Source organism: Plasmodium chabaudi (assembly GCF_900002335.3).
Source record: "Plasmodium chabaudi chabaudi strain AS genome assembly, chromosome: 14".
NCBI lineage: Eukaryota > Apicomplexa > Aconoidasida > Haemosporida > Plasmodiidae > Plasmodium > Plasmodium chabaudi.
The window spans coordinates 1,770,109-1,796,117 of record NC_030114.2 but is presented as its reverse complement, the minus strand read 5'-3'; the positions used below and the strand labels follow the sequence as shown (position 1 = coordinate 1,796,117).

The 26,009-nt window shown below is 22.4% G+C and overlaps 5 protein-coding genes across 5 annotated transcripts; 2 read left to right on the top strand and 3 right to left on the bottom strand.

Moving 5' to 3' along the window:
• Window positions 1-31: 31 nt before the first annotated feature.
• Window positions 32-3,058, bottom strand: PCHAS_1448800 (WD repeat-containing protein, putative; the record flags this gene model as incomplete). Its single annotated transcript, XM_735458.2, has 1 exon — window positions 32-3,058. One exon carries the CDS (start codon window positions 3,056-3,058, stop codon window positions 32-34), a length of 3,027 nt encoding a protein of 1,008 aa, XP_740551.2.
• Window positions 3,059-4,831: 1,773 nt separating this feature from the next.
• Window positions 4,832-10,009, bottom strand: PCHAS_1448700 (asparagine-rich protein, putative; the record flags this gene model as incomplete). The annotated part of the gene is made up of 1 exon (XM_735825.2): window positions 4,832-10,009. One exon carries the CDS (start codon window positions 10,007-10,009, stop codon window positions 4,832-4,834), a length of 5,178 nt encoding a protein of 1,725 aa, XP_740918.2.
• A 7,427-nt stretch (window positions 10,010-17,436) lies between these two features.
• PCHAS_1448600 (conserved protein, unknown function) lies at window positions 17,437-17,820 on the top strand (the record flags this gene model as incomplete). Its single annotated transcript, XM_016799770.1, has 2 exons — window positions 17,437-17,570; window positions 17,751-17,820. The coding sequence occupies 2 exons, from the start codon at window positions 17,437-17,439 to the stop codon at window positions 17,818-17,820; spliced, it is 204 nt and encodes a 67-aa protein (XP_016655017.1).
• Window positions 17,821-19,524: 1,704 nt separating this feature from the next.
• PCHAS_1448500 (pre-mRNA-splicing factor ATP-dependent RNA helicase PRP2, putative) lies at window positions 19,525-22,704 on the top strand (the record flags this gene model as incomplete). Its single annotated transcript, XM_016799769.1, has 1 exon — window positions 19,525-22,704. One exon carries the CDS (start codon window positions 19,525-19,527, stop codon window positions 22,702-22,704), a length of 3,180 nt encoding a protein of 1,059 aa, XP_016655016.1.
• A 1,329-nt stretch (window positions 22,705-24,033) lies between these two features.
• PCHAS_1448400 (mitosis protein dim1, putative) lies at window positions 24,034-24,462 on the bottom strand (the record flags this gene model as incomplete). The annotated part of the gene is made up of 1 exon (XM_734269.2): window positions 24,034-24,462. The coding sequence occupies one exon, from the start codon at window positions 24,460-24,462 to the stop codon at window positions 24,034-24,036; it is 429 nt and encodes a 142-aa protein (XP_739362.2).
• Between the last annotated feature and the right edge of the window lie 1,547 nt (window positions 24,463-26,009).

The window sequence follows — 26,009 nt, the reverse complement described above, 5'->3', positions numbered from 1 at the left end:
ATATTTTTATGTTTATTTTTCGATAATATTTTTAATCCTTTGGCTGTTTCCTAACAAGAGGATACTTCAAAAAATTCCACAAAAAAAGAAACTGCTCAAGACCTCCAAAAACAAGATGTATTTTTTGTTTTATAGAATTGTAAAAAAATTTCATGGATATAATACTTCCAATTTTATTTATATGATCAAAAATATAAAAATTAAAAAATTGGGCAATTAATTCACCTTCAATTTGAGAATTCTGTTCTAACATAATATCATTTTCCTTGCATATTATTTCACTATGTTTATTATTAATATTGTTTTCGTGTGTGTTGTCATTCATATAAATATTCTTCATATCTATTTTGTATACGAAAATTGTCTTTTTTTTTGAAAAGATGGCAACATAAATATAGTCCCCTATATTATAAAAATCGAATAGAATGATTTTAAAACTATTTGTTAACTTTAATTTGATAAAATATAATTCTTTATTTTCTAATATATCTTTATTATTATCACATTTTGCACCATTTTGAGTATTGCTCATTTTATTGGATTCTATGAAGCATTTATTAATTATTACATGTACATAAGAAAAATAGACATTGCTATTTGAATGTATAAATATAATATTATTCCTTATATACATTTTATTAATTTTTTCATTTATTTTTATTATATAACTTGTAAAAATAAAATTTTCATCAAATATAAGTAAATTTTTATCATATAAAATAAAAACATAGCACATACTATTTAGTATCGTTGAGGCTATATATTTTTTTCTTTCTTTAAAAGCGAATAAGTTATTTAACAAATGATTATTTAATTGTTTTATTTGTTTATTTAATATGTTATACAAATATAATGAATTATCAGTTAACACAACAATATGATTATCATAATTGTCATAGTTATTCATTTCGGGATAGTTTTTTTTTTTCCGTTTCTTTTTTGATCCTTGTGTTATTTCTTCTGAATTTTGTATAGAGTCTGTTATTAAATTATTGCAAACTTTATGTACAGCATTATCCTCATCATGTGGTAAATAATTGCTAAGGCATTCTTCATCATTTTCAAGTTGCTTATTTTTATCAAAACTCAAATTATTGGATAATTTATTATTTTCTATTATCAGTGGCAATGATAAAGCATGTCTTTTCTTTTGAAACCAGCATATAGATAAAACATTTTTATTTTCATTTATAGAGGGAATACATATTTTTTTTTTTTTTTTATCGTCATTATGAAAAAAGAAAAATCCAAATTGTGACTTTTTGTTAATAAATGATATAATAGACAAGAAAGGATGATTAACTAGATATATACAAATATTTATATTTTCATAATAAATATTTTTTATAAATATATCTTCATAATTTGTTGTTTGTAAATTATATATATTTTCATTCCCTAGAGAAAAAAATATATTATTATTAAAGCATAAGATATTATATATCCAAGCACTTATAGTAAACTTTTTATAAATTATTTTATTATTATCTATATCATATAAAAAATAAAACTTTTCAGAGTCATATATATATATATATTCTTTCCTATCTAGTATAAATTGAAATAAATAAAAAATCCGTTTGCAAAAAATGTTCAATGATTTCACAACTTTTTTTTCTTTTAAATTATATACATATATTATTCCTATATCATTTGATATATATAAATTATTTTTTGAATCAAAAGATATACAAATATGATGTTTTAATTCTTTCTCTTCTTTATTTGTATTTGGTCCTGTCTTGACTTTTTTGTCCTTTTCTATTTTGAGAATATTTAATGAGTTGTCATCTTCCAATTTATTAATTTCCACATTGTCTACATCAAGAGTGTTGTTATTTTTGGTTGACTTTATGTCACCAGGGCTTATACTCACGTTGTCTAATTCCTCTTTCTTATTGACATTAAAAATTTTGACATACTTTTTTGTAGAAAAGGATATGTAGTTTTCAAGATCATTATTAAATTTTGAGCTAAATGAATAAATTTTATCTTCCTTTATTAAATCAATAATAAAATATATTTCATAAATATAAAAATTAAGTATATATATACAATCTTTATATCCAATAAATATGTAGTAATTATTCTTAATTAAATTAAATAAGTCATATTTATTTTTTACATTGAAATATTCTTTTACATTTGTTTCAAGAAAGTTAATATCCATAATTTCCTTTCTTATATTTTTTTTTAATTTAATTTTTTTCTCAGGTAAAAAAAAATAAATATTTCCTTCATTATCCCCATATATTAAAACATAAAAAAGTTTTTTAAAAAACTTCAGTCCATTGCTATTATTACAGTCACTATTTATATGAGTTAAATGGTGTGCACATTTTTCCTGTGCCAATTCAAAACAATATTTATTTTTCATAACTAATTTATCGTCTACACAATCTATGTCAATTGTTTTAATGTTGTTTTCGTATATATCGTTTAACATTTTGTTATATAAACTATTTTTTTTATTGATATATATATAATTAAAATTAAAACAGTTAATTTTTTTATCTTCTTGTATTTTTAAGATTGAATATTTTTTGTCCATATCAAATAAATGTATTTCATTTTTCTCATTATATAAATATAATAGGTACGTCATGTTTTGGTTTGTCCTTTCTATGCCTTCTTCATGTTCACACTTTTCATCCGATTTTGATTTTCTTCCTTCATTTAGTAAAGAAGATATCGAAAAAAAACGTGTGTAGGCATTTATCAACTTTAGTATGTAACTTATATTAATATAAAACAAACATGATAAAACTTTTTCATCATTAAACATACTTACTTTTATTATTTCATTTTTTAATATTTTCTTTATAATTACACTATGCTTATGTATTGAGCATATTATATAATCTTCCACGTTATAATTATTTTCATCATATTTGATTAAAGGCATAGGTGGACAAAAGTTTCCATTATACCAGAATAAAGATGGGAAAAATAAAATATTCTTTAAATCATTTTTTTCTTTATTTTCTTTTTTAAATATTTCATTTTTAAGTAAATTTAAATCATATTTTTTCAAATTTTCATATTTACTATTGATCATTTTGTTAATTATATATCCTTGGTTAACATTTTTTTTTTTGTTTTTTTTATAAAGTTCTTCTCTTTATACAACTTCAGAAAAAGGGGAATATCAAATTTGTATACCTTAGAATACCCTATATATAGTACATACATAACCAAAATAAATTATAAAATATTTATTATATGTCAATAAAAATATAATTTTTTTTCCTTTTTTTAAAAAATGTACATATACTTTTTAAAGAGAAAAAATTAATCCGATATTTCCTTTGCAATATTATATATAGGTACCAATTTTGCAGAAAATAAGGTGGAAAAATTGGAAAAAAAAATAAAATTTTTTTAGGATATTAATTTTGTAGAGAAATAACATCAGCTATATCTAACGAATTCTATTACATATTCATGCATAGGTTCATGATGATTGAACAAACGTGTATTGCCAAATTATGTTACCTTTTCTTATACAATCTTAGACTTATATGTTATTTACATTTCAAAATTTGGCAACCCCATTGAAGTGGGATCCTTTACTGCCTTTTTCGGAGTTTCAAAAAAATAAATTTTCAAACATTTTAATTAATTCGTTTTAGAAATATATGTATATATATTCCTTTTAAAAAGCTCTTGTGCTTTGGTTTAAAAACTTTATAAAAAAAATAATAATATAATAAAAATAAAACACATTTTCACATATTAGTTCGATTAAAAATGGATAAAAATAACATATAGCTGTTCATAATTTGTGTATAAAAAAAAAAAAATCGACGAACTGAACATATAACACATAATAAAAATCAGTTGTATAGACATACGAGATGATCATAAATATATATATAATAGTAATATTAATAATAATATTAATTAAAATTAAAAAAGGTAATATATATTGTTTATGCCCGTTACATCCTTTCTACACATTTTCGTACATTGAATAATATGCACGTAAATATTATACTTATGTTAATTAAATTAAAACATTCAAATAATATAAATTATTTGCATTTCAAAATAAGTGGTCGAAAACTATCTTGAGAAAACAAGGATAAAAAAAAAATGTAAACGATAAAATAATTAATACTTAAATACAATAACAGATAGCCAAAATGGCAACTAATATATGACAACTTAAATAATAAATAAAATAAATGCGCATATTTGTATATCAATAAATTAATGAGTGTCTATATATATGTGCCATTCAAATCGTACACGAAAAATTATAAATGCATAATATGCATATTTATGTTATCATATCTTCTGAATTTTTTTTTTGGGGAAAAAAAGGATGGCTTATTTTAATTTTGGATACTCCAATTTGATTAATAAACTCAAAAGAGGCGAATATATGGATACGCGGATAACTGCACATTTCGAAGATTTCGAATGTTACGAAGATTGCGAATGGACAGACGGTGTGTGTGAATTATAGACAGAAAGGAAAAGTGGGAGTGTAATGTATTTTTAAAAAAATTATTATATAATTTTTTTAAATTTTTGATAATTTCTATTCACAATAAGTGAAGAAATATATTTTTAAAAAAAAAACTGGTATTATAGTAGGTGCCATGCTATAATCGGGTTTGATTTCCCACCTCTTTTAATTTAATTTTGAATTATTTTGTATAACATATCTCAAAAGAATAATAGTAATGAAAGGCCAATTCCATATACACTTTAAAAATTATGATAACTCTATATAATAACTGGTTATTAGACTTATCATTATTATTATAGTTTGTAATGATGGTACTATCAGCTACATGTGGTGTAGCATTTTTGCTAGTAATGCTTAATAATAAGCTTCGTTCATGTTATTGATTTTTGCACTTCCGTGAGTATTATTCTCGACGCAATCAACAGAACTAAAGTTATCATTTATAGAAGCTTCATTAACTAGACTTAAATGACTGTTGGTGTTATTATTACCTCCATTGTTATTTGTATTATTATTATCTCCTCCAATATTATTGTTATTCATATTGTTACTAATTATTTTATTACTTATGGTATTGCCCATATTATTATTTTGATTCATATGGATATTGCCAGTATTAGCAGATTGCATCATAGAATTATAATAATTAAAAAAATTATTTTTATTATTATCATATAAATTTGATTTATCATCTGAAAAATAATTATTGAACCCATCGGGCATTACTACACAGGATCCATCGATATTTACTCCATCACATACATTTGTTAAATTATTATTCATATTACCACTTGGATATGCGAAATCATTTTCATTAAAATTTATATCATTTGATTTATCTCCTACATCGTTGATAATACTGTTAAAATCGTTTAAACTTTTAAAATCTTTTATGCTTCCAAAATCTTTCATATTATTAAATGATAAATTTTCATACATACTATAATCTCTTCCTTTCATAGTAGTACTACTGGTACAATTTCCGGCCCTATTTTCTAACAAGCCATCACTCAAGCAATTGCTCAATGGTATATATCTTTTTGCATTTCCTTGTTTTGAATGTAAATGGCTATTAGAATTTCTAGTAAGGATGTCATTCGTTATATTATGATGGCTTTTTTCTTCATAATCCATATCTATATCATTTATAAAATCGATATTAATTAAATTTTTAAAGTCCTCTTTTATATCGTCATTATTATTGTTATTATTATTTATATGATTATTTTGCATATATTTTTTGTTTAATAGGTTTGAGCTAAAGGCAGGATTGCAAAAACTATTATTATTATGCGACTTTACATTACCTAATCTATGCATACAGCTATTTATCATTCGATCCATATTGCCATTACTGCTACTTCTACTTCTATTGTTATTATTATTATTTAGGGGTCCGTTAATTATAGAAGCACTCGAATTGACATTATTATTTTCAAGGGCATTATTATTAACAACCTTATTGTTATCCACATTATTATTATTATTTGTATCCACATTATTCATTGTATTGTCATTATATGTATTACTACCCATGTAGCAGTTTTTAAACTTTCTAAGATGATTTTTTTCTTTTTCAAAATTCTGATCCATAATATTAGTACTGAAATGAGTTAAGTTTCCTGCTTCATTTTGTAAATCTCTATTAGAATAATTATTAGCGTTTCTCGAATTCTCATTTAATATTCTATTATTTAGAGCTAATGATAGGTTGTTATTATTATTAGTAGTATATGAGAATATATGATCATTTAAACCGTTAATGTTTCCATTCGTATTATTAGAGTATGAAGCATAATGTGTTTGTTTTTTTAGACTAAAACTTTGGTTGTTATTCATTATATCTTTATTAATTGAATGCCCAGTATTTGTGTTTACAAATGTAGATGCTGATAAAAGCGAAGATCCACCTGTGTCTGTTTCTGTTCCCATACCATTTCTATTCATATTTTTATTTTTCAAAATATACATATTCCTTGATGGGTTTCTAGATGTAAACATGGTTGCACTATGGTTAATATTATAATTTAATTTTCCATTTTCATTTTTTCCATTTATGCACATATTACTATTACCAATATTACTATTGTTATGTACATTGTTTCCATCATCATCATTATTATTGTTGATAAAATTGTCGTTATTTAAATTATTAGGCATTAGATTATTACTATTAAATATGTTACCTCTGTTCATGTGGTTATACATTTTATTTTCGAAGTAATATTTTCCATTCTCTTTCATATTGTGCATTCCTATTCTACTACTACTTACAGTGTTACTAATATTTTGGCCAGTATTATTTCGATTTCCTATCATTCCATTAGGTATCATAACAGTAGTAGCTCCAATATTGTTTCTATTGTTATTAACGGAGTATAATCGTGAATTTTGCATAATACTTGTACCATCACCTGAACAGCTAGCCATATTGTTATTGCAAGGAACATTAACAGAATTGTCAACATCATCAGCATTATTATTATCATGAGCAAATATTATATTATTATCCATATCATCAAATGTACTATTATTGGACATCATACTGTTGTTTACATATTCTGAATTTATATTGTTAAATCCTTTTATTTTAGGAAAATATTTCTTTCCAGCATTATATTTTTTAATATTGTTATTGGTGGCCATATTGTTTAACACGGAATTATTATTCTTTACATTACCACCTTGTATAAAAGAATGCATTGTAGATGTGCTATTATTGTCACAACGACTATTACCAGTAGAACCTACTGTTCCCATAATATTTTTGCTATATGAATCATATTGAAAATTAATTTTTTCTAATTTTTCCGTTGAACTATCTTGACACAAATTATAATTTTCCTTAAACAAAAACAAATCATGATTATTTTTGTTAATTTTTTTAATTTTTTTAAAATCAGCTGTAGATGATCTAGGTACTGCTCTTTCGATTCGAAGGTCTCGAACTGATATGCTACTTCTTAATGGGATGTTAAAAAAGTTAAACATATCTTCTTTCCATTTATCTGGAGTATTTTTATAAGCTTTTAAAAATTTATTCATACATGCTAATGTTTTAAATTTTATTTTAATATGTGAGCCCTTTGGTGGATGGAAATAAATATTATCGATTTCTTCATATCCCATTAATTTCAAAATATAAAGCATCTGTTCTTTGGCTTCAATATATTCAGCTAGCTTATTTCTTTCAGCAGAATTTTTGGGTAATTCTAATGGGTATTGACATCTAGCACTTTTAGGAACCCAAGAAATATATACCATCATATCACTAAAATAATCATTATCTGATACACTATTGCAATTGTTATTATTAATATTTGTGTTGTTATTAATAACTCCATTAGCAATACCTCCTAAAATACCATTACTGCATATATTGTTGCTATTTCCCAAGTTTGTACTACCATTTGTACTCATATTACTATTTGTATTATTATTACCATTGTTGCTACTAGTATTACTACCATTCATACCATTGCTATTATTTATTATACTATTAGTGGTTCCATTATTACTACCCATATTACTGCAGTTAAGTGTTGTGTCGTTGCTATTGCTACTAATAAGAAGGTTATTTGCTGTAGTATTCGTATTTAAGTGATTTCTATCATATGATATACTTTTCGATGTACTTTTATCAGTAAACAGCATATGATTATTCTTCGAGCTATTAGTATCATTACTCATTATTTTTTTTTTAACGTTTTTTTCCCTTAATTTTTTTTCAACGAACGAGGACGAAACATTTGTTGTACATGCTGATAATAAAACTTGTGCATCATTATTTTCTTTACGGAAATAGTTTGATGTTTTTTTATTGAAATTTAATTTATTACTTTCATTTCTTAAAGAACTAAATGGTGTTTTATTTTCTAAATTTGAATGCTCATCTTCAAATTCTTGTCTCTCATCAAACTCATCATCATCCATTTGATCATCTTCATTTATACCTTCAGAAACTTTTTGAATATTTCGACTCATACTCATCAAATAGTTTTTACTGTTGTTACTATTTGGATTACTATTACAGCCAACCATAGACATATTATTGTTTATACCATTTTGAAGAACTGATGATAATTCATTTTCTACACCATCATGGACTATATTATTATTTGTGCCATTCATGTTGTTCTTAATTCCGTTAGCAATTATATTTTTAGCACTCCTATCAGCATTGTTATTTATTTTGTTGTCCCTATTTGTACTATTAGAAACATTTACAGTTATTATAATTCTTGTGAAATTGTTCATATTGCCAAGTCTTTTTATTACTCTATTTGTTTCTTCAACATTATCAACTGTTGGTGCATACACATTTTTATATAAATCGTCTAAGACATATATCGTTTGATTTCTACATAGGATTATAAATATTGCACCTAAATTTCGATTCTTCATTACACTTTCCTCAAGATCATTGTAATATTGTTCTAATGATTCTTCATCCATTCCTTTTAATATTTTTTCAAAATTGTCAAAAAATGAATTTTTAATTTCATTTAATGTTGAATCATTCAAATTTAATAAAATATTATTTTTTTTCTTTTTGAAATTTTTTAAAAAGTGAAATGTTAATTCGTTATTTTCTTTTAATTTTTCAATTTCTTCCTTTATATACTTTTTAAGACTATTACCTCCAATATTAATATAATCTGTTAAATCAATTAAATATTTATATAATTCAGTATACAACAAAAATATCTCGTTATTTTTATCATCATAAAGCCCATCGGTTATTCTTATTTCCTTTATTAGTTCTTCTATTTTTTCTCTACATTGTGATTGTCCAAGTTTCATTACACTATCACTATTGGTATTGTCAATGGTGTTACCTCCGTTCTTTTTATTACTATTATTGTTATCAGCAATATCATCATTTTTATTTTGTTCTAGTTTATATAATTTTTCTTTATCTTCATTTTTCTTTAACTCTCTAGCATTACCATTTTTGGCTAGTTCACCATTTTTTGTTGCATGTTTTGGAGGAGACCCTTTTGAACAGCTTGCATCGCTTTTGGAACTTACATCACCCTTTTTAGATGCATCACCTTTTTGAGGTTGTTCACCCTTTTTAGATGCGCCACCTTTTTTGGCTGATTCACCTTTTTTAGATGCACCACCTTTTTGAGCTTGCTCACCCTTTTTAGATGCGCCACCTTTGGGAGTTTGTTCACCTTTTTTAGTTGCATCATTTTTTTTTGCATTTGCCTTTTCTGGCTGACCAGCATTTAAATTTTCTTTTTTCAATTCATTTTCTTTTAAGCTAATATTGTCATTCCCTTCTGTGTCGCAATTACCATTCATACCAGCTTCTTCGGATGGAGATTTGGATTTAGGCTTTTTATAATTATTTAAACGGCCTAGCAAATTAAATAAATAGCCACCACCATTTCCACCTACTGAGTTATCATTATCTAAGCAATCATCACTGTTGCATTGCCTCTTTTCATTTTGATCAACTATAGTTCCTCTCTTTGTTATTTGATCATCAACCTTCATATTAATTTCTGAATTAGTACCTTCCATTTTATTTTTTTTTTTATTTTTATTAAGTATTAAATAGGAATGAAAAACACAAAATGTGTAACAAACTATAAAAAAAAAACGTAAAATAGAAAATAAAAGAAAGGGGTACAATAAATTCACAACCTATTAATATAGTAATATTCCTATATGGAACAAAAAAAAAATAATATTGTAGTAAAATAGTGCTACTACGTGTGTAACATACATATACGTGCATAAACCACGTTAATATATATGCACAGGTTGTATATGCAGGACAATAGATATATATATAAATATATATATGCTTATGTAAATATTTTCTAACTTTCTAATTTAAATCACATACATTAAATAACAATAAAAAATAATAGCTTTTATAATTTATAGTAACAATATATATATGTGATTATTTATTTTTTATATTTATATAAATTCTCTATTAAAAAAAATAGTTACATATTACAAAATATTTATATATAAAACAAGTATATATGGACAAAATATTTGGTTATTATATATTAAAAAATAAATACTGTATGCTAAATATATAATAAATGCGTAGATCACCGAGAAATAAAATAAAATAACTACGAGGCACGGTAATTATTATAATTAATAATTATATGGAGGTTTATATGTAAGTAGTGTTATATACACATATATTTTTATCAACAGGGTTTTATATTTTACAGTTTGTTAACCAATGTTGTCTTTTATATATATATATGTGTGTGTATATAATCACAGGTATGAAAAGAAAAAACAAGCGTATCCTTTATAAGTATAATTTTGAATTCTATATTTTTTCTTTAACAATAAAAAGAATACAAATAATAAATATTGTATGTATAATATGTAGATGGGAAAAAATGCAATTTTTTCTATTCTAATAAATGCATACAATTAAAAAATTATAAAAATGGTTTTAAATCACGTGTAATAAAATCGTAAAATTTATAGATCATAAATAAAAATAAATATCAAATTATTCGACAAAGAACGAACTTTAAAAATATACGAATTTCGTATTTTTTATAATATACTTCACAGATGTAGCAAATAAATATAAAAAATGAAAAGTTCAATAGTTTGATTTTTCTCGTATTTATATATTTCTCTTTTATTCGCACTCTATATATAAATATATGTAATATATATTTATACACTTATTATATATGTTAGCATATATTAGTTGTACGTATTTTTGTGTTTTTTTCTTTCTAATTTATACTTGAATTTCGTTTCGTTTACGTAATAAAAGCCACTGAGTGTTTTAAAACGTATAATAATATAATGTGGAAACACGATTATATAATAACATTAAAACAAATTATAAAATAGACATTGTATGTATATCTTATATATACTACACTTCATAAAATTTCACAATTGATGTAAAATTTTATACACTATTATTCATATGGTATTCCCATGAAAAATATACAAATATGTGTGTACACAATATGTATATATAAAAACAAATCATTCAAAAATAAAAATTAATAAATATAAAACAATACTTTTACCAGTCAATATTTCATAAATCAAATAAAAACATATGCAAACAAACATAAGTTAAATATACATATATACACTCTTATATAATATATGTTATTTTATGTATTATATAACGTATGAGGCGTATATATCCTTAGCCCTTGATTGGTTCTTATTAATATATGTATAAATATATCATTATATATGAATACATACACTTAATAAAACTTCATCTATGTATTGGTAATTGTACATATAATTATATTATCTCAAAAAATTCTCATAGAATTAAGATCAAAAAAAAAAATAAAAAAATAACATGAAAAAAAAAATAGGAAGAACATATATGAGTGAGAATAATATAGCGTCGCAAATATAATAAACGAATTATTGTACAAAACTACTTATTCGTGTTATTACAATAAACTTATTATTCTATGCATAAAGTTTTCACAATTCCGTATAAATAACATAGATATGAAATTATCGATATACATACGTATCTTCGCATAAACTATGTTCATATATTATATAATATACAATCACATTACAAAGTTTTGTAGAATTTCACATTAAACATTTATATAAATTAATATATATATGTTATATATATATATATTTATTATTATATCATTAATGTAATCTCACATCAATACAGGTATAGCATTTGCATGATTTAAAATTACACACTCCTAATGTTTATTAAAACTATTTTATATATATAAATATAATTATATCTAAGAATTGAAATTTTACATTTTATATTATCAAATAACCAAACTCGTTATTAATGAATTTATCATTGGCTTTCTAACATTGATATATGATATAAAAAATTACATATAATTACATTATGCTATATCAATGAAAAATTTAAATCATAGGATTATAAAAACTATTAAAAAAAAGGTAAATGTGATAAAAAAAAAAAAAAATAACATTTACTTATAAATATATACATCATGCATACATAAAATATATAATTCTCAATTTTTATTATAAATAATTAAGAATCGAATTAAAACTTATATTAACAAAATTAAAAAATTATACATATATATAATAACATGCTAGCTTTCAATATGAATGAAAAAAAACGAAGGGAGCGAAAAATGGGAAGGAAAAAAATGAATACTCCACCAATGAAACTAATAAAACAAACCCATAATAAACTTTTATTCATAATATTATATATAAATAATATACATATAAATAAGTATTTACATATGAAAGTATACAAAGTGAACACTACATAACTACATAACATACATACATGTGTTTTGGATTTTCATAATTCGAAGAACCTGATGTGAAAAAAAAAAACGAAGGGCAGCAAAAAAAATAACGTATTCGACTATATATATAATTTAAGTTAATAATTATTGCAGCGTTATTTTGCTCAAATATTTATGTATACATTCATGGGATGCAAAATATCCAAGTTTATTTTATAAAGTGAAAATAATAACCCCCACAAATAATATATGCATATACGTGGAAAAGTATTTAGCACTATTATAATATGTAGGTACGTGGAACCTAGTAATTATATAAATACAATAAACATAATATTTTTTATTAGTATATTATTATATATATCAAATAAATTATACACGCACCACAAAAAAAAGGGGCTTTGAAAAATATATGATTTTTACAAGGTGGTAAATAAATATATGTGCATTTGTAATTATATAATAAATATGTATAACTCCTCCCTCCGTGTTTCTTCAAATTTTATATGCTCTAAAAAAATTATAAATATAAATAATAGTGACGATGTCCCAAATGTTTTATAATATAAAAAGTGCTCTTCATTTAAAAATATAAACTTAAAATGCCAGATCACATTTTCTATACTACATAGGATATTTGATATATAATATTTCTACATATATGTGCATATGTATAATTAATTATTATTTATAAATTTGATCCTTTTTTTTTTCTATATTTAATACAAGGTTTCTAAATTTCACCTATTGTATATATAAAACGTCTATAGAGATAATTTATTGCATAGCTTAAAAAAAAAGTAATTAAAAACATATAATAACGTTTTATTAAATTTATATAGAAGAAGGTATAGCATTGAAAAAAAATATATTGATCCGGATTGTGTATTTATATTTTTATCCTATATAATATATTATATATTTTGATTTATATTATTATAATGCGTTTTGGAGGATTCAGAGTTTTATTATTTATTATACATGTATAAAAATACCAATAAATGCTAGTTTAAAAAAAAATATAAAAACTCAAAATTTTCATTTATTTGTACACTTAGCTCATATGTGTAGAAATCCATATAATGTATGTATAATTTATTTAAATATATTATTATGTATATAGATTTAGATATATATACATCTATATTTATATAAAATGGCATTTAAAATAAACTTAATGTAGAATATATATTTACATGTAATCATTTTAAAGTAACACCCCCCTGAATCCTGAATTATATATTTCCAAATAATCACTGTATAGAAAAGGGGGTATTATAAATATGTAGTTATAATAATAATGTTTTGCATTGCTGTTATTATTTTTTTCTATTTCTACATAGATAGAATAATGTGATAAATGTAGAAAATTATGAAATTTATATACATAGAAACATAAACAAAGTAAAATATATATAAATATTTTCCACTTTAAAAAAGAAAGCTAAAAGCGACTGTGTTTTCCTTTCTATTTAAAATGTAGTTATTAAACTTTTAGTTTTTCTGTCGTGAATTACATTATTATATTTTTTATGTTTCTTACTTTGGCTCTTAATTATTGTAACAATATATACTAAATAATATATTTGTTGTATTCATTTCAAAAGATATGGATAAAATGCATATATAGTACATATGTAGATTATAGATATATATAAACGAAAGTGAAAATATTTATATACACATTTATGAATATTTATGAAAAGTATTATATATGCAAATAGAATATATAATGTTATAGGGTTGTTTTAAATTTAATTTTAAACATATAAAACAGCGTGAATGAAACGTTAAACAATTTGATAATACATTTTGTATGCGTTGTTGTCATTCAAAATAAGCGTATTGATAGAGAAAATAAAAATACACAAAATAAGGTGAGTATATATATATATAACATGTAAATGGCACACTATATAAAATATAAAAACAACACATTCATTATTAATGGTATTTAAATTAAAAAGTTATTCATTACACATTATTCAAATGTTGTGTGTATACACATGTATATATATATATATATATATCTTACTTCATAATCTTAAACAATTAAAATAAATGAAAGTTTTCATAAAATAAAAACATAAGCAGACAATAAAAAAAATAAATATAATAATAATACTAATAAAATGATAAAGTGTGTATGTATTTTTTATAACAAAAAAATATGTCCTTAATAAAATAAATTTTAAAAATGTACATATATATATTTATTATGTAAAAAGAAAAAAAAATAGATATAATACTTTGGAGGATTGAGATTTTTTTAATTACTTAATTTAGCAAATCAATAAAATGTGTATGTGTAATTGACTAAGCTGTTCTCGTTTTATATTTTTTTTATAAAATAAACATGTAGATATACAATTTATGAATAAATAAAAGGTTTTATAAGGTAAAAAATGTATATAATATTTTAAAAATCTATATAATAATACTTATGTAAAACGAAAAAGATATATCAATAAATACTGGACATAATATATATGTCAACCACATACAAATTTTGCAACACGATATATCTATGTATAGCGAATCATATAAAAAGGAGAAAAATTAAAAGGCAGCGAATAGTTTATTTATTTTATTATTAGTATTATTGCTATTACTCATCGTTTTTTTCGGTTTTTAGTTCATTAAAAACCATTTTCTTTTATATAGCATAATACACATATATGTGTATATAGAGGTGGCCCCATAAATATATATATATATATGCACACATATCCAAACGTTTATATTATTCAAATTAATCCACATTTTAAAAGGATATTTCATATATCAGGTCAAATATCAAATCGATATTAATATTATATATATGTTTTTTTTTAATTATTAAAATAGTTAATGAATATAAATTTAATTACACGTAAAAATAAGACATAATATAATAATATAAATAATATGCATATGAATAAACCACATATTTCATATACATGATGTTTTATTATAATGCCATAAATAGTGTGATGTTTATTAATTTATATGTACATATTTATAACCAAAATATATGAAAGTATTTTGGAAAACATATCGAGCCACACTTTTAGAACAAATCGATTTATTTTTTATGATACTTAACACACCTTTAGTATCCATATTTATTTTTTGGAATTTCCTCTATTATAGTTTTATATATTTTTTTATTAATATGTTGTAAAATGAACTTCATATTATATATAATCATAAGTTTAAAAATAATTTACACATATTAATGTCGTAAATCAAAAAATATCAACATATATATCCACACCCCTCTATATAGGAAATATTTGAATAAATAATAATGTGTAAGGAAAAAAGTGAAATATCTTTTTTACATTTTTCCACAAATGGAAAATATAATATCAAATATATATTTTTTATCTAATAATATAAGGTTATAATTATTGGCACTATATCTATATTTTACTAAATGCCCCACATGTAAAAATGTATATAATATATGTGCGTGTAAGTAAAAACAACCATTAATAATATAAAGGTTTATGGTCTATTATACTATGCTATTAGTTTTGTATATATATTTTTAATATATGGTTACACAACCCTTGCCACAATATTATTAACGAAATGGATCTAATACAATGTATTATATATTTGTGGGTATGATTGTTGTGTAATATTTTAAAAAGTAAGCAAATCCCTTAATAACAATAGCAAATGATGTAAAATTCGAAAAAAATGATATGTGAAATAATATAAATGTGTATTATATCATCAAATGAATATATATTTATCTGATATATCATTAGAAGAAATATGGATTATAGGAAAAGGGCAAATCTTTTATAATTTTTTACATAATTATTTTTAAAATTTATGAAAATTTTCTTATTATTTTTTATAATAATGTGGTCGATTTGCATAATTTCTACTTTTCAAAGATACAAAGAAAAATGGTGTATGTATTTCTTTTCGTTTGTTTCTGTTTCTTGGTTATCGTTGTATTAATTTATTCACCTATGTATTGTGAGTTCGTGTAAAGAATTTATTAAATCTACATTTTGTAATATACAAAAATAACGAAAAAGCATTCTAATCGTTTTTTTGAATATACCTTTTATTTCTATAATTATAGTCCAACAAAAGGACGTTTTTTTTTAATATATGTTTGTATATATAATATTAATTATTATACGATTTTCGTTTCCGTTTATATTTTTTTATTTTTCTTTTAAATTTTAGATAAATATACATATTTTAATACAACATATTAAAACGGGAAAAAATACGGCATAGGAGCATTTGAGAAATATTCCGGTGATTTTGTTTGTATAATACACATATATATTAACATTTCAATGGAAATTATTTGATATTTTCATCAAATATTATTGTATTTATTATATCACATATTTTTTTACGAATGCATTATTCTTTATAGGAATTACAAAAAGATAAAAATGGTGCTGTCGTAAAAAATTATATCTTTTATACATATTTTAAATGAATATATAAATATGTTCATATATTTGTGCACAAATTATTGGAAATTTTTTAATTAAAAATCGCAAAAAAAGTATTTACAACATACAATTTTATCTACAGATGTTATATATATTAAAACTAATTTCACCTTTTCAAGAATACAATTTTTTTTAACATTAACCTATATGTTTTAAAAAAAACAGTGTAGTAATACTTTCACATGTATATGTAAGTTTATAGAGAGATATTGTTATACACGTTTATTATATATAATATAGGATGCTACTCAATTTAGATATCAATCAGAATTTTCGATGTTTGCAATTTATAAAAAACTCCCTTATACCAATGCTTTTTGATTCAATTCATTTACTACGACCTCGAAAACAAATGCAAAGGGTTGATCGATGCAGGTCTTATATTAAAAAATATAAACATTTAGAAAATATAACTTTTTACCATACCTTTCATGTGTATATTACAGCAATTATACATTTTTTTTAATTTAATTTATTAGAATATTGTCTCTCTCCCTTTATATTTATCACTTTTGCATTATATATTTAAAAAAAACTTTTAATATTTGTATGCAGGACAAAGAAACAATATAAAAATAGAAGACACTTCAGAGGTTATTATTACAGATGGATGGGATCTTATTAAAAGGAAAAATATATATTGTTAAAAATATATTTTAATGCAATTTATATATATAAATAAAAGTTATTTAAGAATAAAAATAAGGAACCTGTAAAAGGAATGTTCAAATTTCATTAAATGACGAGAAATGATTAAACCTTCCCTAAACAAACATTATAATTAAAACATTGGTGTATGGCATTAATGCAATAATTATTCATGTTATACCTTAATATTATGTGCATTGTTTATTGTATATAATGTGGTCTATATGATAATTAATTATTAACAAACATGAAAAATGCACACATTCCTTCATAAGGTGAATAAGGCATATTATATTGGAAGATATATAATATTTTTATAAAAACATTTTACTTTTTTGTTTCCTATAAATTGATAGTTTATTTATTTGAAGATTTTACACGCTGTTTTATTTAGTAAATATGCATATATTAACAGAGACATTTCATATTTTCTTTTCGCCCCCTCTTTTTAAATATAAATATTTGTATAAATAATTTGTGTATATATAATTAAATATAATAACTTGAAACAAAGACATGTATTTTTTATAACATAATGTTAAAAACACTTATAAAAAATTATGAAATGAAAGTATTCATAATATTTCACAAAAAATACATAATTAAAAAAGTACGCAATATTTATTGAATGCTTTAAAAAAACATGTCAATTTTATTACCCTAATGAAGATATAAATATTAATGTATATATTTTCCTGGGTATATAAAGATCTTTTATTTGTTCTGTATATTATGTTATATATTTTTATTGTGAATTTTTTATTAATTTTTTGCCCTATATACATTTTTTATAAAAAAAATTGACAATATTGATAGAAGCCTATAATTTGTGACATCATAATATAATTTTCCTTTGACAATTAATATAATTTTTTTTTTTCCATAATAAAATATAAGCTATATTTTTGTATTACAATTGTGTGTATATTTTTATTTAAAATAGCAAGAACAACTATCATTTGGTCAATGGTACTAATAAAATTTTAAAACGGAACCATTCTTTTTTTTTCTTCACGTATTGTATATAATTATACTTACGTCTATTAGATAATAAAGAAAAAATAGCTTTATGTATATTCAGTTTTAATTTATATTTATAAAGAATATATATTATACTTATTTAACTGTGAAATATATTTTCCATGAATATATAACCTTTCCTTTTTCTTTTTTATTAAATTCCCTGATAATATTTTTGCAATTACATTTCATGTAAAATACATATGCATTCATAAAAATATACATAACCCCACAATGTTATTTTATACTCAGTTTTAAAACTAATGATTATATGATTGCATATAATATATATGTGATGCATATGTTTTTGGTTTCCCCTTTTGAATAAAGGCTTACAATAGATTCCTTTATTTTTGTTATGTATTTTTGGAATTGATTTTCTATTTGATTTCTTTGTTAACTGGATGGAAACCATTTAATAAAATATTATAACATGAAACTTAATGATAATTATATTTTTTTAAGAGTTATATAATTTGATAAGTATTGTTTTTATTAACCTTAATAAATGTAAATGGGAAAATATGTAAAATTTTATATCTGGCATTTATCAAACTATAATATTTTTCAATAGTCAAAAAAAACCTCATCGGTATATACATTCATAGTACCCCCTTAAAAAATCACCATAGGGATTTTTCATTTTTAACTTAATGATATAATGAAAGAAAAAGGTGATATTAATAAAAGGGCACTAGATATTAAAGGGAATGATGAATCAATAAAAAAAATAAAAACAGACGATGAAGATAAGGGATATGAGAAAAATAACTCAAATGATGCGGAAAGTAAAATAGATAGTTCCTATTCTTTATATTTAGAATACCAGAAAGGAAGAAACAAAAATTTAAAAGACAATTTAGAGTATATAGAATTGTTAAAAAAAAATGCAAGAAGAAAGTACTTGAAAGAAAGAGAAAAAGAAAAATTAGATATAACAAAAAAGTTGTTAGATGATGAACTATTATATAGTACAATTAAATTAGACGAAAAGGATATTAAAGAATTGGAGTTTTCTAAAAAAATTTATGATATATCGAAAGCAAATGTAAAACTAAGAGAAAAACTACAAGAAAGTTATTACACTTATCAAGAAGATGTTGATGATAAATATAGTAATCTTATAGGAAATATATTACAACAAAATGATAATAATGCAGATCCATCTTTATATAACTATGATCAGCAAATAATTAATAAAGGGATAATGAAATTTGGCTCGGAAGCCATTCAAAAAAATAATTTTACAAATGACTTTGTTTTTGATACTGGTATCGATTATGCAAAGGATACAAAGAGAGAAATAATAAAAGATAAAGAAAAAGATAAAAGCAGAGATAAACATAAAAGTAAAGACAAAGAAAGGGATAAGAAAAGTGAAAAAAAAAAATATAAAGAAAAACATGGAGAAAAATATTATAATAAACACGAAATGAAAAGTGATAAATATAAAAAATATAGTAGCAGTGATGATAGCAATAGTAGTGATTCTGAAAAGATAAGCAAAAGCAAAAAAAAGAAAACTGAAATGGAAAAGGAAAAAAAAAACAAGAAAGAAAATATAAAAAGGGATGAAAGTGATGATGAAAAAAAACTTTCAGAAATGAAAAATGGCTTAAATAGTTCCGTAGAATTTGTTCATTTAGAAAGTTTGTCTGGTATGAGTGAAAAAGAGAAAGAATTACAAAAACTTTTTGAAGATATACAAAAAAATAAAGAAAAAAAAATGAAACAAATAATTAATGAAAGGAAAAGATTGCCTATATATAGTTATAGATATGATATATTGAAAGCCATAAAAAATAATAAAATTTTAATATTAGTTGGAGAAACAGGAAGTGGAAAAAGTACACAACTAACACAATATTTATATGAATGCAAATATCACTTATATGGAAATATAATATGTACACAGCCAAGAAGAATAGCTTGTATAGCTATAGCAAATAGAGTAGCTGATGAAATGAATGTAAAAGTAGGGAAAGAAGTTGGTTATGTTATAAGATTTCAAAATAAAACAAGTGATAATACAAAAGTTATATATATGACAGATGGTATGTTTTTACGCTTATTATTATATAATCCAACTTTAGAAGGTATATCAGTTTTAATTGTTGATGAAGCTCATGAAAGAGCATTACATACAGATGTTATATTACCAATAATTAAAGATATATGTAATTTTAGAGAAAATATAAGAATTGTCATATCATCAGCAACATTGGATGCTGAGAAAATTTCTTCCTATTTTAACTGTGCTCCAATATTTTATGTGCCAGGAAGAAAATATAATGTTGATATTTATTATACTATTAATAATGAAAGTAATTATTTATCTGCTATTGTTGTAACTATATTACAAATTCATATAACACAGGGAAAAGGTGATATATTAGTTTTTTTACCTGGCCAATTTGAAATTGAATTAGTTCAACAAGAACTTGAAAGTAAATTAAATGAATTAGCCCCGAAATTTCGTAACATGATTATATTACCTATTTATTCCTCTTTACCTGCTGAATGCCAATCACGTATATTTGAAGATGTCGGAAATGAGGATGATGCAAAAAATGAAAATAATGACAACGACGATAAAAGTGACGATAAGGAAATTATCGATGATGAGCATAAAACAGATGATACAGAAAAGGATGAAGAAAATAGGTTAAGCACAGCATCAAATAATAATAAAAAAAAAAGTAATAATGAAAATGCTAAATTAGCTACAAATAACATACGAAGAAAAATTATACTTTCAACAAATATATGTGAAACAAGTATTACTATAGATAATATAATATATGTTATAGATTCAGGTTTGTGTAAACAAAAAATATATAACCCAAATTCGGGTATCGAATCTTTAGTTACTTTGCCATGTTCTAAAGCATCTGTTAATCAAAGAGCTGGTAGAGCTGGTAGAAAACAAGATGGAAAATGTTTTAGATTATTTACAAAAAAATCTTTTATTGATTTAAGTGATAATTCGATTCCAGAAATTCAACGTTGTGAAATTAGTAGTATGATATTATTATTAAAAAGTTTAGGCATGGATGATATTATTAATTTTGATTTTTTAGATCCGCCATCTCCTGTTGTTATAATAAAAGGACTTGAGCTTCTCTATTCATTGGGCGCATTAAATAATGAAGGGAATTTAACAAAAACAGGAAGGAAAATGGCTGAATTCCCAACAGATGTAAAATCAAGTAAAATGATTTTATCAGCATCGGAAAAATATAATTGTGTTGATGAAATATTAAGTATTACATCCATGTTAACCCATGCCAATAGTATTTTTTATGTTCAAAAAGGAAAGGAAAAAGAAGCAGATAATGTTAAAAAATTTTTTATTATAGAAGGCGGCGGTGATTTTTTAATGTTTTTAAATATTTTTAAACAATGTGAAGAAAATAATTTCTCTACCTCGTATTGTTATGATCACTTTTTACAATACCATACACTTATTAAAATAAAAGATATAAAAACACAGCTAATTAGTATATGTGAAAAACTCGATTTACCCATAACTTCATGTGGAATCGAAAAACACGATTCTATATCTAATATTAAAAAATGTATAATAAGCGGTTTTTTTACTAATGCTGCTTTACCAATTAATAAATCCGAACTCAAAATAATTAAATTAAATCAGGTTGTTAGTATATATCCAAGTTCGGTACTAGCAAAAAAAAATATTATGGAGGAATATCACAACTCATGTATTATTTTTTATGAAGTTATTAAGATAAATAAGTCGTATATACGTTATAACATAGATGTGAATAAAGATCTCCTTTTTGAAATTGCATCCTTTTACTTTTTCACCAAAAATTCATGAAGTTGCCAAAATAAAACTATCTATAAGATCTGGAAATGTATAGGCAAATATTATAAAAATGAAGCATTACAAAATCGTATAATTGTTTCATATATCCACCATATGAATTTTATGAATCCGTTTGAAATTAATGAAATAGTTTTGTCTGCAAATCTTAGTAATTTTTGATGACATTATGGTGAATAAAATACCTTTAAAAATAAAATATGGATATATACCTTCAATTTCCATTCAAATTATTTAATATATATATTCATATTCGCCATGTTTACCTTTATTAATTCAGAACAATTTTCTTTTTCATGTATTTATTTTAAGCATATACCTTTGGAGCATATATCATATTTTTTTAATACAAAAAGTATGAGATATCTGTTTATAATTTATTAATTTTTGTTTATATATTTACATCCTTAAATTAATTTTATATATGAATCAGCGATATTTTATCTCTTACATTTCATATTCGTTTCGCTTTCATCATAATATACCGTATTTATGGACGTGTAATGAATATTGCGTTATAATTTTTATAACACTCTTCCTTTTACCACTTTCTTTTAATCATACAAATATTTGCTATTGTTGCATTTACTCATTTGCCTTGTATATATATTATCCTTTTACGTATTTACCTGTTTATTTTTTATGTGTGCTTATATGCATTTGTTTATTTTTATACATTATTTTATGTTTGTTTTAGTTATATAAATTTATGTATTTACTAAATAAAAATTATGGCAAAACGAACCGAGTTACTTTTTTTCGGTATATAAAACATTTATTGCCACGTTTTACTTACGTAAATACTGAATCCTTTCGAGGATTATAGGCAATTTCATTTGCCCACATGATATATGTTTTTCACCCTTGTCTATACCAATATCAATATACATATATTTAGACAAAAGGTTTAAGAACAAAAAAACTCATATATATGTCCAAATAATTATTCATTGTTATATTAAAAATTTTTTAATAAATAATTTAATTAACACGGTGTTTTATAACATTAAAAAAAAATAGAGTCTATAACGAATTCACTTTTGTTTTGTAATATAACCACGAATATATTCCCCATAATATGGAAAATATTTTTATATTTAAAATAAATTAAAAAATTATTATATGCATATACTTTAAACAAAATGTATGGGTAATAAAAATATAACATTTTATAGCTTCAAATTGTTGTCTTCAACAGATTTATAACGATTATTATATCATAAAAAATGTACTACAACAATATAATTAGTGACATATACTTAAAAAATATATATTATTTTTATTGAATTTTTCGTCAGACATTTCATAATAATTTTTTTTAATTCAATATTTATATTTAGTTGAATAATCTTTAGGTGATATAACTAAACCTCTTCCTTTTCTTGCGCCTCTAAATATGGTTTCAACGATATCAATAAATTCTTGTTTATTATTCATAGGCCAATTAATTTTATTATTGTTACCTGTACCTAAATCTATCATCATGTGTTTATTTCTATAAAAAAACATAACAGAAACTGGATCATACAATTCATACATTGTATTAAAATCAGGAACTTCGGTGATATCTACCAAATATATAACACAAAAATTTTTTATATCATCAGCTACTTTATACAATAATTCATCCATTTTCATACAATCCGGATCATAATCATGGCCAAAACGAATACAAACCAATCGTTCATCTTCGTTTACTATAGCTTGATCAACTGCCCAACCACTATTTAAATGCTGAAGCATAAACGACATTTTCAAAAAAATTTTAATTATATATATTTTTTTATTAGCAAACAGTTATAATGTATTGTTAATATTTATAAATATAAGATAGCAAATTTTATATTCCAATTAATGTATTTCTTTAATTATATTTAAATTATTTCATTTATTAATTACTATATCTTTTCATATTTAGAAAAAATAAATATTTTAATATATATATACTGGTTTATTCGGCGTCGTAAAACACTTCAAAAATAATCATATGCATTAATCAAACGGTGGTAATATAATTTTTATTTTGTTATCTTAAAAAAATTAAAAAAAAAGGACAAATCTTTTTTAAATTATTATTTTTATATAGAAAGTGTTTAATTAAAAGAATGAAAAATACAAATCAAAACCTATACTATATATATATTGACCTTTTTATTAGTTTTTAAATGGAATAAATTTATAAAATCACAAATGTATAAGCAATTTGCTTATTTCATCATATTCTACAATCTACAATATTTCCTATGTATTGCTTTTTCGTCATATTATATTAGTAGCTTTCACCCAACTGGTTAAAACAAACTTACGTAAACACTTTGTAATTTTGTTCATATTATAGTTGCATTTAGTCATATATATTATATACAAATGTATACCTTGTTATAATATATAGCCATTTCAAGAATGTGATGTCTAACATTAACTGAGTATATCATCACATGACAACAATGATGATATTAAAGTATATATTTTTCTCCCTTTAAATTAAAATAAATGAAAAAAAAAATAATAAATGGGTAAAAATTATGTATTATTTTCCAATAAACAAAATTGAGTCATGAAACATACAATTTAATTTTAAATAATAATTCAATAAATTGTAATATATATTTTTTTTATCATAAACAATCTTTTAAAATATAAACAGATATAAATAGAACTATAATTTTCCCTTACAACAAAATTTTCATCTTCATAAAGTTCTTTTATTTTTTTGTATATGTGTGTGTGTGCATTGAAACTTAAAAGTCCATTGAATTTTAATAACCCTAAATTGTTTAATATTTCATATCTATATAATATTTAAAATTGGAATTTTCTACAATAAAATAATTCAAATTTTTAAATGTAGAAAAATGATTATTATTATTTTAAATAAAGTAAGGTATTTTTCTTAAAAAAAATATTGAAATTATTTTTTTTTTTTTTTTCGTTTTATCGAGCATGTGTAAAAATAAAACGTTCACATGAGGAAAATATTGAGTAACCTTCGCTGATCATATTTGCTCTAATTTTCCATTTTTAAAATATTTACAAATCAATAATTATATATATATAATATATTTGAATTAAGGGAAAATTTGTAATATTTTTTTTTTATTCGTTTTTAAAATATTTATATGGTGTGTTTAATTATAACTAACATTTTTTAAATGAAATTACACATGTAGTATAAAACACACATTTTTGTTTATTCATATACAGAATTGAATGTAGAACTTTCAAAAGAACATAAATCCAAACATGTGTTAGTTTTTTTTGCTGCAATTCTTTATATATATAAACCACATATCATATAC